At 48.3% G+C, this 16,655-nt stretch overlaps 1 protein-coding gene across 1 annotated transcript in view; it reads left to right on the forward strand.

Moving 5' to 3' along the window:
- Window positions 1-11,783: 11,783 nt before the first annotated feature.
- LOC137299319 (cystinosin-like) overlaps window positions 11,784-16,655 on the forward strand; it is a 41,685-nt gene continuing 36,813 nt past the window's right edge. Inside the window, exons 1-2 of the mRNA XM_067967966.1 lie at window positions 11,784-11,871; window positions 13,623-13,701. Of these exons, the coding sequence (XP_067824067.1) occupies window positions 13,638-13,701 (64 nt within the window). The 5' untranslated portion in view covers window positions 11,784-11,871; window positions 13,623-13,637. The remainder of the gene's footprint in view (window positions 11,872-13,622; window positions 13,702-16,655) is intronic.

The following is a 16,655-nucleotide window of genomic DNA, read 5'->3' on the forward strand; positions in this document are numbered from 1 at the left end:
TCAGACCAAACACTACAACCGACCAATCACGACATCAGACCAATCACTACATCAGACCAATCACGACATCAGACCAATCACTACACCAGACCAATCACTACATCAGACCAATCACGACACCAGACCAATCACTACAGCAGACCAATCACTACACCGCACCAATCACTTCACCCGACCAATCACTACACCCGACCAATCACTGCACCAGACCAATCACTACACCCGACCAATCACTACACCGGACCAATCACTACACCCGACCAATCACTACACCCGACCAATCACTGCACCAGACCAATCACTACACCAGACCAATCACTACATCAGACCAATCACTACACCAGACCAATCACTACACCCGACCAATCACTACATCAGACCAATCACTACATCAGACCAATCACTACACCAGACCAATCACTACACCCGACCAATCACTACATCAGACCAATCACTACACCCGACCAATCACTACACCAGACCAATCACTACACCGCACCAATCACTACACCAGACCAATCTCTACACCAGACCAATCACTCCAACCGACCAGTCACTACACCAGACCAATCACTACACCCGACCAATCACTACATCAGACCAATCACTACACCAGACCAATCACTACATCAGACCAATCACTACACCAGACCAATCACTACACTCGACCAATCACTACACCAGACCAATCACTACACCCGACCAATCACTACACCCGACCAATCACTGCACCCGACCAATCACTACATCAGACCAATCACTACACCAGACCAATCACTACATCAGACCAATCACTACACCCGACCAATCACTACATCAGACCAATCACTACACCAGACCAATCACTACACCAGACCAATCACTACATCACACGAATCACTACACCAGACCAATCACTACACCCGACCAATCACTACACCAGACCAATCACTACACCAGACAAATCACTACACCCGACCAATCACTACACCCGACCAATCACTACACCAGACAAATCACTACACCCGACCAATCACTACACCAGACCAATCACTGCACCAGACCAATCACTACACCAGACAAATCACTACACCCGACCAATCACTACACCCGACCAATCACTACACCAGACAAATCACTACACCCGACCAATCACTACATCAGACCAATCACTACACCAGACCAATCACTCCACCCGACCAAATACTACATCAGACCAATCACTACACCCGACCAATCACTACACCAGACCAATCACTACATCAGACCAATCACTACACCAGACCAATCACGACACCGCACCAATCACTACACCCGACCAATCACTGCATCAGACCAATCACTACACCAGACCAATCACTACATCAGACCAATCACTACACCAGACCAATCACTACATCAGACCAATCACTACACCCGACCAATCACTACACCCGACCAATCACTACACCAGACCAATCACTACATCGCACCAATCACTACACCAGACCAATCACTGCATCGCACCAATCACTACACCAGACCAATAACTACATCAGACCAATCACTGCACCAGACCAATCACTACATCAGACCAATCACTACACCCGACCAATCACTACATCAGACCAATCACTACACCAGACCAATCACTACACCAGACCAATCACTGCACCAGACCAATCACTACACCAGACCAATCACTACATCAGACCAATCACTGCACCAGACCAATCACTACATCAGACCAATCACTACACCAGACCAATCACTGCATCAGACCAATCACTACACCCGACCAATCACTACATCAGACCAATCACTACACCTGACCAATCACTACATCAGACCAATCACTACACCAGACCAATCACTGCATCAGACCAATCACTACACCCGACCAATCACTGCATCAGACCAATCACTGCATCAGACCAATCACTACACCAGACCAATCACTACACCCAACCAATCACTGCACCAGACCAATCACTACACCCGACCAATCACTACACCAGACCAATCACTACACCCAACCAATCACTACACCAGACCAATCACTACACCAGACTAGTCACTACATCAGAACAATCACTGCACCAGACCAATCACGACACCCGACCAATCACCACAACCGACCAATCACTACATCAGACCAATCACTAGATCAGACCAATCACTACAGCGCACCAATCACTACACCAGACCAATCACTACACCAGACCAATCACTACATCAGACCAATAACTACACCAGACCAATCACTACACCCGACCAATCACTACACCCGACCAATCACTACACCCGACCAATCACTACATCAGACCAAACACTACAACCGACCAATCACGACATCAGACCAATCACTACATCAGACCAATCACGACATCAGACCAATCACTACACCAGACCAATCACTACATCAGACCAATCACGACACCAGACCAATCACTACAACAGACCAATCACTACACTGCACCAATCACTTCACCCGACCAATCACTACACCCGACCAATCACTGCACCAGACCAATCACTACACCCGACCAATCACTACACCGGACCAATCACTACACCCGACCAATCACTACACCCGACCAATCACTGCACCAGACCAATCACTACACCAGACCAATCACTACATCAGACCAATCACTACACCAGACCAATCACTACACCCGACCAATCACTACATCAGACCAATCACTACATCAGACCAATCACTACACCAGACCAATCACTACACCCGACCAATCACTACATCAGACCAATCACTACACCCGACCAATCACTACACCAGACCAATCACTACACCGCACCAATCACTACACCAGACCAATCACTACACCCGACCAATCACTACATCAGACCAATCACTACACCAGACCAATCACTACATCAGACCAATCACTACACCAGACCAATCACTACACTCGACCAATCACTACACCAGACCAATCACTACACCCGACCAATCACTACACCCGACCAATCACTACACCAGACCAATCACTACATCAGACCAATCACTACACCAGACCAATCACTACACCCGACCAATCACTACACCAGACCAATCACTACACCAGACCAATCACTACACCCGACCAATCACTACATCAGACCAATCACTACACCCGACCAATCACTACACCAGACCAATCACTGCACCCGACCAATCACTACACCAGACCAATCACTACACCAGACCAATCACTACACCCGACCAATCACTACACCCGACCAATCACTACACCAGACCAATCACTCCAACCGACCAGTCACTACATCAGACCAATCACTACACCCGACCAATCACTACACCAGACCAATCACTACACCCGACCAATCACTACATCAGACCAATCACTACACCCGACCAATCACTACACCGCACCAATCACTACACCCGACCAATCACTACACCCGACCAATCACTACACCAGACCAATCACTGCACCGGACCAATCACTACATCAGACCAATCACTACACCCGACCAATCACTACACCAGACCAATCACTACACCCGACCAATCACTACACCGCACCAATCACTACACCAGACCAATCACTACACCAGACCAATCACTACACCAGACCAATCACTACACCGCACCAATCACTACACCCGACCAATCACTACACCCGACCAATCACTACACCAGACCAATCACTACACCGCACCAATCACTACATCAGACCAATCACTACACCAGACCAATCACTACATCAGACCAATCACGACACCCGACCAATCACTACATCAGACCAATCACTACACCAGACCAATCACAACACCAGACCAATCACTACACCCGACCAATCACTACACCAGACCAATCACTACACCCGACCAATCACTACACCAGACCAATCACTACACCAGACCAATCACTACACCCGACCAATCACTACACCAGACCAATCACTACACCCGACCAATCACTACATCAGACCAATCACTACACCAGACCAATCACTACATCAGACCAATCACGACACCCGACCAATCACTACATCAGACCAATCACTACACCAGACCAATCACAACACCAGACCAATCACTACACCCGACCAATCACTACACCAGACCAATCACTACACCCGACCAATCACTACACCAGACCAATCACTACACCAGACCAATCACTACACCCGACCAATCACTACACCCGACCAATCACTACACCAGACCAATCACTACACCCGACCAATCACTACACCAGACCAATCACTACACCAGACCAATCACTACACCCGACCAATCACTACACCAGACCAATCACTACACCAGACCAATCACTACACCCGACCAATCACTGCACCCGACCAATCACTACACCAGACCAATCACTACACCAGACCAATCACTACACCCGACCAATCACTACACCCGACCAATCACTACACCAGACCAATCACTACACCAGACCAATCACTACACCCGACCAATCACTACACCCGACCAATCACTACACCAGACCAATCACTACACCCGACCAATCACTACACCAGACCAATCACTACACCCGACCAATCACTACACCAGACCAATCACTACACCAGACCAATCACTACACCCGACCAATCACTACACCCGACCAATCACTACACCAGACCAATCACTACACCGCACCAATCACTACACCCGACCAATCACTACACCAGACCAATCACTACACCAGACCAATCACTACACCAGACCAATCACTACACCAGACCAATCACTACACCAGACCAATCACTACACCCGACCAATCACTGCATCAGACCAATCACTACACCCGACCAATCACTACATCAGACCAATCACTACACCCGACCAATCACTACATCAGACCAATCACTACACCCGACCAATCACTACATCAGACCAATCACTACATCAGACCAATCACTACACCCGACCAATCACTACACCAGACCAATCACTACATCAGACCAATCACTACACCAGACCAATCACTACACCAGACCAATCACTACACCAGACCAATCACTACACCCGACCAATCACTGCATCAGACCAATCACTACACCCGACCAATCACTACATCAGACCAATCACTACACCAGACCAATCACTATACCAGACCAATCACTACACCCGACCAATCACTACACCCGACCAATCACTGCATCAGACCAATCACTACACCCGACCAATCACTACATCAGACCAATCACTACACCCGACCAATCACTACATCAGACCAATCACTACACCCGACCAATCACTACATCAGACCAATCACTACATCAGACCAATCACTACACCCGACCAATCACTACACCAGACCAATCACTACATCAGACCAATCACTACACCAGACCAATCACTACACCAGACCAATCACTACACCAGACCAATCACTACACCCGACCAATCACTGCATCAGACCAATCACTACACCCGACCAATCACTACATCAGACCAATCACTACACCCGACCAATCACTACATCAGACCAATCACTACACCCGACCAATCACTGCATCAGACCAATCACTACACCCGACCAATCACTACATCAGACCAATCACTACACCCGACCAATCACTACATCAGACCAATCACTACACCCGACCAATCACTACATCAGACCAATCACTACATCACACCAATCACTACACCCGACCAATCACTACATCAGACCAATCACTACACTGCCTTCTCCACATTCTCACACACTCAGCCATTCAATCACAGCAGCCACAATCTCCAAACTCCTCACACGACTCTCACTAACACACGGCCCACTTTATTGCAGGAGAAGCTCGCACACAACAGCAGGCAACAGGCTGGCACCGGAGGACGAAGATCCCATCTATACACCCTCTCCCCTCTCGAGGAGAGCATCTTGGCCATCATGGGACGGGGCAGAGTGGAGGCCGTGGCCAATGGTGACCCAGAGGAGGCATCTCGCAGGGTTGCTTTATCCCCAATCCTCTTTGTATCTTCTCGAATCATAGAATCATAGGAAGGTTACAGCACGGAAAGAGGCCATTTGGCCCATCAAGTCCGCGCCGGCTCTATGCAAGAGCAATCCAGCTAGTCCCATTCCCCTGCCTTATTACTGTAGCCTTGCAAATTTTTTCCTTTCAAGTACTTATCCAGTTCCCTTTTGAAGGCCATGATTGAATCTGCCTCCACCACCCCCTCGGGCAGAGCATTCAGATCCTAACCACTCGCTGTGTAAAAAGATTTTCCTCATGTCACCTTTAGTTCTTTTGCCAATCACCTTAAATCTATGTTCTCTGGTTCTTGACTCTTCCACCAATGGGAACAGTTTCTCTCTATCTCCTCTGTCTAAACCCTTCCTGATTTTGAATACCTCTATCAAATCTCCCCGCAACCGTCTCTGTTCCAAGGAGAACAACCCCAGCTTCTCCAGTCTATCCACGTAACTGAAGTCCCTCATCCTTGGTATCATTCTAGTAAATCTCCTCTGCACCCTCTCTAAAGCCTTCACATCTTTCCTAAAGTGCGGTGCCCAGAACTGGACACAATACTCCAGTTGTGGCCAAACCAGTGTTTTATAAAGATTCATCATGACTTCCATACTTTTGTACTCTACGCCTCTATTTATGAAGCCCAGGATTCCGTATGCTTTTTTAACCGCTTTCTGAACCTGCCCTGCCAACTTCAATGATTTGTGCACATATACCCCCAGATCTCTCTGTCCCTGTACCCCTTTTAGAGTTGTGCCCTCTAGTTTATATTGCTTCTCCTCATTCTTCCTACCGAAATGTATCACTTTGCATTTCTCTGCGTTAAATTTAATCTGTCACGTGTCCGCCCATGCCACCAGCCTGTCTATACCCTCTTGAAGTCTATCACTATCCTCCTCACTGTTTACTATCCTTCCAAGTTTTGTGTCATCTGCAAATTTTTAAATTGTGCCCTGTACACTCAAGTCCAAGTCATTAATACATATCAAGAAAAGCAGTGGTCCCAGCACCGACCCCTGGGGAACACCACTGTACACCTCCCTCCAGACCGAAAAACAACCGTTCACCACTGCTCTCTGTTTCCTGTCCTGTAGCCAATTCTGTATCCATGTTGCTACTGCCCCCTTTATTCTATGGGTCGCAATCTTGATGATAAGCCCACCGTGCGGCACTTTATCAAACGCCTTTTGAAAGTCCATATACACCACATCAACGACATTGCCCTCATCTACACTCTCTGTTACCTCATCAAAGAACTCTGTCATGTTAGTTAAACACGATTTGCCTTTAAGAAATCCGTGCTGGCTTTCCCTAATCAATCCACACTCGTCCAAGTGACTGTTAATTCTGTCCCAGATTATCATTTCTAAAAGTTTCCCACCACCGAGGTTAAACTGACTGGTTCAGATATTAAACCAGCATTAACGCCGAGACCCCCATCCTTTCCTTGGTCGAGACCCCCACCCAATGGTCGAGATCCCCCACCCGATGGTCGAGACACATCCCCATGGTCGAGATCCCCCCATGGTTGAGACACCCCCACCCCCTGTGGTCGACCTCCCCAATGGTCGAGACCTCCCCCATGGTCAGGACTCCCCCAAAGTAGAGACATCCCCCACGGTTGAGATCCCCCCATTGTTGAGAAGCCCCGATGGTTGAGAGCCCCCACGCTCCTCCATGGACAAGACCCCACCCCCCGGCTGTCTCCGGCATCAGAACTACCCCCTCCCACCATGTCCTCCACGGCCCACGATCTCTCCCTCCCTCCCTCCTCTCCGATTCCCGGCTACTTTCCCTCCCATCAGCCTGCCAACCTGGCTATCGCACGGGAAAGCTGGAAGTGAAATCAATTGTCTTCGATTGAGTTGCAATCGCAAATTCCATCGGCTCACTTGGCTTCTGGGTTTCCCAGGTGATAGTTTACCAATCCATTCAGTTCCCGGCTCCATGCTAAAATCATGCCCAATATCTCTACTGAGGCAGCTCTGACAGAATAGCTGGCTCTCAGTACTGCTCTGGGGAGCCACCCGAGTTATGCACTCAGGGCTGGATCCCAGAACTTTTCAACAAGCAAAAGTATTGCCAGTGCGGCACTGGGAGCAGAACTGGCACTGAGTGGCACTGGGCCATGGGGAAAGAGCAGGGGAATGGGACTAATTGGATAGCTCTGTCAAAGATGGGCCGAATGGTCTCCTCCTGTGCTGTATGAGAGACGAGTTGGCAAAGGTTGATTGGGAAATTAGATTAAAAGATATGACAGTAGATAAGCAATGGTGAACATCTAAAGAAATATTTCATAATTCTCAACAAATATACATTCCATTGAGGAATAAAAACTCCACAGGAAAAGGGATCCATCCGTGGCTCACTAAAGAATTTAAGGATTGTATTAGATTAAAAGAAGAGACTTGTAATGTTGCCAAGAAGAGTAGTAAGACCGAGGATTGGGAGAGTTTTAGAAACCAGCAAAGGATGACCAAAAAATTGATAAAGAGGGAGAAAATAGAATATGAGAGTAAACTAGTGAGAAATATAAAAACAGATTGTAAGAGTTTCTACAAGTATGTAAAAAGAGAGTAGTGAAAGTAAAAGTGTGTCCCGAAGAGGCTGAGGAAGGAGAAGTTATAATTTTTTTTTAGTCATTCATGGGATATGGGCATCGCTGGTGAGGCCGGCATTTATTGCCCATCCCTAATTGCCCTTGAGAAGGTGGTGGTGAGCCGCCTTCTTGAACCGCTGCAGTCCGTGTGGTGACGGTTCTCCCACAGTGCTGTTAGAAAGGGAGTTCCAGGATTTTGATCCAGCGACAATGAAGGAACGGCCGATATATTCCCAAGTCGGGATGGTGTGTGACTTGGAGGGGAACGTGCAGGTGGTGTTGTTCCCATGCACCTGCTGCCCTTGTCCTTCCAAGTGTCGAGATCGTGGGTTTGGGAGGTGCTGTCGAAGAAGCCTTGGCGAGTTGCTGCATCCTGTGGATGGTACACACTGCAGCCATGGTACGCTGATGGTGGAGGGAGTGAATGTTTAAGATGGTGGATGGGGTGCCAATCAAGCGAGCTGCTTTGTCCTGGATGGTGTTGAGCTTCTTGAGTGTTGTTGGAGCTGCACTCATCCAGGCAAGTGGAGAGTATTCCATCACACTCCTGACTTGTAGATGGTGGAAAGGCTTTGGGGAGTCAGGAGGTGAGTCACTCGCCGCAGAATACCCAGCCTCTGACCTGCTCTTGTAGCCACAGTATTTATATGGCTGGTCCAGTTAAGTTTCTGGTCAATGGTGACCCCCAGGATGTTGATGGTGGGGATTCGGCAATGGTAATGCCGTTGAATGTCAAGGGGAGGTGGTTAGACTCTCTCTTGTTGGAGATGGTCATTGCCTGGCACTTGTCTGGCGCGAATGTTACTTGCCACTTATGAGCCCAAGCCTGGATGTTGTCCAGGTCTTGCTGCATGAGAGCACGGACTGCTTCATTATCAGAAGGGTTTCGAATGGAGCTGAACACTGTGCAATCATCAGCGAACATCCTCATTCCTAACCTTATGATGGAGGGAAGGTCATTGATGAAGCTGCTGAAGATGGTTGGGCCTAGGACACTGCCCAATGGGAACTCCTGCAGTGATGTCCTGAGACTGAGATAATGCGGAATAAGGAAATGGCAGAGACATTAAACAAATATTTTGTATCTGTATTCATAGCAGAAGACACAAAAATCACCAGAAATAGTGGGGAAAGAATGAGAATGAGGAACTTAAAGTAATTAATATTAGTAAAGAAAAATACTGGAGAAACTAATGGGACTAAAAGCTGATAAATCCCCTGGACCTGATGGCCTACATCCTAGGGTTTCAAAAGAGGAGGCTGCAGAGATAGTGGATGCATTGGTTATGATCTTCCAAAATTCCCTAGATTCTTGAACGGTCCCAGTGGATTTGAAGGTAGCAAATGTAACCCCACTATTCAAGAAAGAGAAAACAGGGAACTACAGGCCAGTTAGCCTGAAATCAGTCGTCAGGAAAATACTGAAATCCATTATTAAGCAAGTGGTAACAGGCAATTAGAAAATTATAATATGATTAGGCAGAGTCAACGTGGTTTTATGAAAGGGAAATCGTGTTTGACAAATTTATTTGAGTTTTTTGAGGATGTAACTAGCAGGATAGATAAAGGGGAACCAGTGGATGTCGTATATTTGGACTTTCAAAAGGCCTTTGATAAGGTGCCACAAAAAGGTTGTTACACAAGATAAGGGCTCATGAAGTTGGGGGTAATATATTAGCATGGATAGAGGATTGGTTAACGGACAGAAAACAAAGAGTAGGAATAAATGAGTCATTTTCAGATTGGCAGGCTGTAACTAGTGGATCAATGCTTGGACCTCAGCTATTTATAATCTATATTAATGACTTAGATAAAGGGACCGAGTGTAATGTACCAAGTTTGCTGACTGTATAAAGCTAGGTGGGAAGGTAAGCTGTGAGGACACAAAGGGATATAGACAGGTTAAGTGAGTGGGCAAGAAGGTGGCAGATGAAGTATAATGTGGGGTATTGTGAGGTTATTCGCTTTGGTAGGAAGAATAGAAAAACAGAATATTTTTTAAATGGTGAGAAACTATTGAATGTTGGTGTTCAGAGAGATTTGGGTATCCTTGTGCATGAAACACAGAAAGTTAACATGAAGGTACAGCAAGCAATTAGGAAGGCAAATGGTACATTGGCCTTTATTGCAAGGGGGTTGGAGTACAAGAGTAAGAAAGTCTTACTACAATTGTACAGGGCTTTGGGGAGACCATACCTGGAGTACTGTGTACAGTTTTGGTCTCCTTATCTAAGGAAGGATATACTTGCCTTAGAGGTGATGCAACAAAGGTTCACTAGATTGATTCCTGGGATGAGAGGGTTGTTCGATGAGGAGAGATTGAGTAGAATGGGCCTATACTCTCTGGAGTTGGAAGAGTGAGAGGTGATCTCATTGAAACATATAAGATTATGAGGGGGCTCGACAGGGTAGATGCTGAGAGGCTGTTTCCCCTGGCTGGAGAGACTGGAACTAGGGGACATTTTCTCAGAATAAGGGTTCGGCCATTTGGGACAGAGATGAGGAGGAATTTCTTCACTCAGAGAGTTGTGAATCTTTGGAATCTCTACCCCAAAGGGCTGTGGATGCTCAGTTGTTGAGTATATTCAAGCTGAGATCCATAGATTTTTGGACTATAAGGGAATCAAGGGATATGGGGATTGGGGAGGAAAGTGGAGTTGAGGTTGAAGATCAGCCGTGATCTGATTGAATGGCGGAGCAGGCTCGAGGGGCCGAATGGCCTACTCCTATTTATTACGTTCTTTTCTACCTACTGCCTTTTCACATCGTTCACCTGACGAAGGGGGAAGCCTCCGAAAGCTTGTGAATTTAAAATAAAATTGCTGGACTATAACTTGGTGTTGTAAAATTGTTTACAATTGTCAACCCCAGTCCATCACTGGCATCTCCACACCATACTGCCATGGACACACAGCAATGTTAACATCTGGGCAACAAACAGCAAGTCAGCCTTCCAGCCTGTCACTCATCCGGCAACCCCGCCCCCACCGCCAATCAGTGACAGGACCCGCCCCGCTGCCAATCACCGACCCAGGCCCCGCCCTCGCCCCGCTGCCAATCACCGACCCAGGCCCCGCCCCCGCCCCGCTGCCAATCACCGACCCAGGCCCCGCCCCCGCCCCGCTGCCAATCACCGACCCAGGCCCCGCCCCCGCCCCGCTGCCAATCACCGACCCAGGCCCCGCCCCGCCCCGCTGCCAATCACCGACCCAGGCCCCGCCCTCGCCCCGCTCCCTTCTCCATGGAGACAATCCAAGGGTCACATGATGATCACATGACCACACTCGCTGTTGGAGGCGGCGGCGCGAGCGGCGCGATCGGTCTTTATTGATGAGAGCGCGAGCGGGGCGGCCTGACCAGGTGGGAGCAAAATGGCGGGAGGAGAGGGGGGGCTGGGCTGGGCTCTCTCCCCCCCTCCCCCCCCCCCTCCCCCCCCCCCTCCCCCCCCTCCCCCTCCCCGGGGGAGTAGAGAGAGTAGCGTGTGGGTGTCAGAGTGTAAGTTGCGGGGGGGAGTGGGGTGTCAGTGTAAGTTTGGGGGGGGAGTGGGGTGTCAGTGTAAGTTTGGGGGGGGAGTGGGGTGTCAGTGTAAGTTTGGGGGGGGAGTGGGGTGTCAGTGTAAGTTGGGGGGGGGAGTGGGGTGTCAGTGTAAGTTTGGGGGGGGAGTGGGGTGTCAGTGTAAGTTTGGGGGGGGAGTGGGGTGTCAGTGTAAGTTGGGGGGGGGAGTGGGGTGTCAGTGTAAGTTTGGGGGGGGAGTGGGGTGTCAGTGTAAGTTTGGGGGGGGGTTGCTAGAGTATAGGGAGGCCTGTTAACTTCTCCTGCCCTAAATCTCTTACATTTAATCTTGTATCTTTGGCCTCTCGCCCACTGGGAACAGTTTGATTCTATCTACCCTGTCCCATCCTTTGATAATTTTGAACATTTCCATTATATTACCCCATAGTCTTCATTGTTCTTAGAATCATTGAAAGGTTATAGCACGGAAGGAGGCCATTCAGCCCATTGAGTCCGTGCTAGCTCGATGAAAGAGCATAGATTCTAATGAGAATCCTGTTGGATGACGGTGAAGTGTATTGATAAGTTCTAAGCTGGTATGGGCTGAGTGGATGTGTGTTTTCTGGCGCTGCCTTCAGTGATGTGACTCACCTGACACTGCCTTTTCTGTTAGTTGTGGAGTCACGTCTAAGACAGCAGCCTCGCAGTAATTATTTAGCCGAACTTTGCTACCAAATTTGCTTTGAAGTGCTGACTATTACCACCCTGAGAACTAGTCAGCCAGACCATCATAAAAGCTGAGGTTGTTCTGTTGTATGTGAGTAATACAGCTGAATAATGTTAACAGCAAGTGATGACACTAAATATTTATTTGCAAGAGGGGTGCCCTATGAAAGCGAGGATTGTTTTCCTGTGAGTATTGTGTGTTTTACAGTGTGTGAAGATGCAGGCAATGGGAATCCCCTTTGGATCAATTCCCCTGCTTGAGATTGGGTTCGAGTCTGTTAAATAATGGGAAAAAATTGACTACCTTTTAAAGTAATTCATATTATTTCAAACTGCTAATATTAACCCCTCTGATTTCAAACCAGCACTTCTGTTCAGGGGTGATGTCAGAAAGCACTTCTTCATACAAAGAGTAGTGGAAATCAGGAACTCTCTCTCCTTCCCCCCCCCCCCCCCCCCCCCCACCAAAAGCCAAAAAAAGGCTGTCGAGGCTGGGAGTCAATTGAAAATTTCAAAACTGAGATTGATAGATTTTTGTTAGGTTAGGGTAATAAGGGATACAGTGGGTAAATGGAGGTACAATACACATCAGCCATGATCTCATTGAATGGTGGAACAGGGGCTAAATTTCTTGATGTAGAGGTTCCCAGTCAAGCTTAACAATACTGAAAGTATATATAAAAATAAAACACAGGAAGGTATAAGTACTTCACACATCTGTACTGAATGTGCAGATCTTCACTTTGGAACGAATCAGTTCTAGCTTAAAGAAGCAACATTGCTAATTAAATCAAGATTTTATTTTATTTGGAGTGAACACTGTAAATGAGCTAAGCGTTTCCAAACTGCTACAGTTGCAGATGATTAATTGCTAACTCTCATTTATCCCCCAGGTTTAAATCTGAAACATGAAGCTATGTACAGTGCTGTTGGTTCCCATCTGCTGTTTGTTGTGTAGCACATTACAAGGTGGTAAGTGTTCGCACCTTTTGTGGGGGAGATGGGAAGGACTGAATTCATCTGGGAGTAGTCAGTGAAAGTCCTTCACGACTGATGGAACTAATACCGGATCTTAAGTTAGTTGCCCACAATCTTGTTGAAAATGCTCACTGGGCTTCACTAAGGCAAAACGGGATGTATCGGTTACTATTTTGAACCAAATGGTTCACTTTCAGTTCCTCAAATCTTGCTCGACTTCTGAACAGCTCTGCACGGTGATCCAGGCGCTGTCCCTGGCTGGGCTACTGTTAGTAAGGGGGCCAAGAGTTTCCAACCATGTTTACCACCACACACACACACACACACACACACACACACACAGAGTTGCAAAAGGAAAACCAGTATTATAATTTGGTGCACAGAATGTTGCAGCAGTCTCCGGGCATGTAACAGGATTTTGAGCTTCATGATGATGTGTTTATGGTTTGAGAACATGTGAATGATATGCTAAACTCCTCACATGAGGTGTTGGAATCACTGCAGTCTCCACAGATAACAATTGCTTTTATCAGGGCCTTTACCTTTTTTTTTAATAGGGGTTTGCATTTTGTTGTGTGCTTGAGACCGTTAATTATCTGACACATTAAAAAGTACAATGCATCCTGTACTTATGACCTCTATAAAATGATCACCCCTCTACTCGGCTCATAGAGCCTCAATGCAGTCATTTCACTTGTTAAAAATCTGTGACATGCCCTCAGTTGACCTCACTGGAGCCATTTGATTTGAGTGTACAATATCACACACCCACTGGGTGACCCCTTTATTTGGGTTAGTGTTAGAGTATGTCTGAGTGGTGTGATTTTGGTTTAAAGTGTTAGACGTGAGCTGGATATCTTGGGTAGGCTGCATGCATTTGCTGCCACTCACCTGCTGCACAGGTGGCGGGGATGTTGCGCAAGAGCTGCATCGTGGGCTCTTTGGGGACAATTAGGCTCAGGAGCGAGTTACCAATTGCAGCTCAACATTGATGTCCTAGATCTCACCGAGGGAAGAATGAGCAGGTGAGAGAGCTGCAGAAAGGAATTAAGTTATGGAGGAAACAAGTGTTTGCCTGTGGCGGGGAGGGGTTACTGCTTGCCATGGGGATCGAATACTGGGCAGCCGGACGGTTCCCAACCTAATCTTTACAAACTTTCAATAAACTCAAGGTGCACTTCTGATTTGACAAGATAGAAAATTTCTCACTGCTAAAGGCAGTTTATCTTTCACAGAATTAACTCATTGTGCTAATTCCGGGCGGGATTCCTGGAGGTTTCATCACATGACCTCCCGCCTCCCAACAGCCCTGCCCCCACGCTCCCACTATTGGTTGCCCTAAACATCCATTCTCGCTGTGCCTCCCTCCCGCTCCTGCCATTGGTTGCCCGACGTATCTGTCCTCACTGTGCCCCGCCCCCACGCTCCTGCCATTGGTTGCCCGAAACATCCATCCTCGCTGTGCCCCGCCCCACGCTCCTGCCATTGGTTGACCAAAACATCCATCCTCGCTGTGCCCCGCCCCCACGCTCCTGCCATTGGTTGCTGGAAACATCCATCCTCGCTGTGCCCTGCCCCTACGCTCCTGCCATTGGTTTCCCGAAACATCCATCCTCGCTGTGCCCCGCCCCACACTCCTGCCATTGGTTGCCCGAAACATCCATCCTCGCTGTGCCCCGCCCCACGCTCCTGCCATTGGTTGCCCGTCGTGTCTGTCCTCGCTGTGCCCCGCCCCACGCTCCTGCCATTGGTTGCCCGAAACATCCACCCTCGCTGTGCCACGCCCCTGCCATTGGTTGCCCGACGTGTCTGTCCTCGCTGTGCCCCGCCCCCACGCTCCTGCCATTGGTTGCCCGAAACATCCATCCTCACTGTGCCACGCCCCTGCCATTGGTTGCCCGACGTGTCTGTCCTCGCTGTGCCACGCCCCCACGCTACTGCTGTTGGTTGCCCAAAACATCCATCCTCACTGTGCCCCGCCCTCATGCTCCTGCCATTGGTTGCCCGAAACATCCATCCTCACTGTGCCCCGCCCTCATGCTCCTGCCATTGGTTGCCCGAAACATCCATCCTTGCTGTGCTGCGTCCTCGCCATTGGTTGCCCAACACGTCCATCCTCGTGGTGAGCCGCCTTCCCACGCCAATTGGAAAACGAAAAGACTCTTCGTTACCCAATTAAATGATTATTGACTCAGTCAAACAGCCTTTTTTCCCCATTTCCAATATTTTTATAACTAATAACAAGTGATCAAAAAAATGAAATAGACACAATTTGTTTTAATGCCTCTGTGATTTTTCTCCAGGGCTGCTTGCCCTGGTGATTAATCTTCAATTCCTGGAGACGCCAGGCTAATCTTGGGTTGGCAACCCTAGATGTCTGGGCCCCCTTGAAGTCTGCTGTGTTTTTAATGCAGTCAAATGAAGGGCGGATTTCCCAGTTTGGGACGAGGCAGGGGAGCGGGATGGAATGTCAGTGGTATGGAAGGGGGAACAGATGGGTTAGTGCGCCACAGTTGCAATTATACAATGCCATTGGTGACTTTGAGCAGGGCGGGATCAGTAGATTGGGCAAGACAGAAAATGGAGGGTGGGGAATATGAATAGGGAGGTGAGCACAGAGCTGCAATCGAGGACCTTTTGAGTGGGGAGGTTAGAAATAGGGTGGTAGTCGGAGTGGATCAAAGGGCTGAGGGAGAGCTTTTTAAGAAAGTGGCACAGATAGCAGTTAAGAAGTAACTTTGGATAAACTCTTTACCCAAAGAGTGGTTAGAATGTGGAACTCGCTACCACAAGGAGTAGTTGAGACAAATAGCATAGATGCATTTAAGGGGAAGCTAGATAAACACATGAGGGAGAAAGGAATAGAAGGATATGCTGGTAGGTGTAGATGAAGAACGGTGGGAGGAGGCTTGTGTGGAGCATAAACACCAGCATAGACCAGTTGGGCC

Source organism: Heptranchias perlo, chromosome 29 (assembly GCF_035084215.1).
Source record: "Heptranchias perlo isolate sHepPer1 chromosome 29, sHepPer1.hap1, whole genome shotgun sequence".
Taxonomy (NCBI): domain Eukaryota; kingdom Metazoa; phylum Chordata; class Chondrichthyes; order Hexanchiformes; family Hexanchidae; genus Heptranchias; species Heptranchias perlo.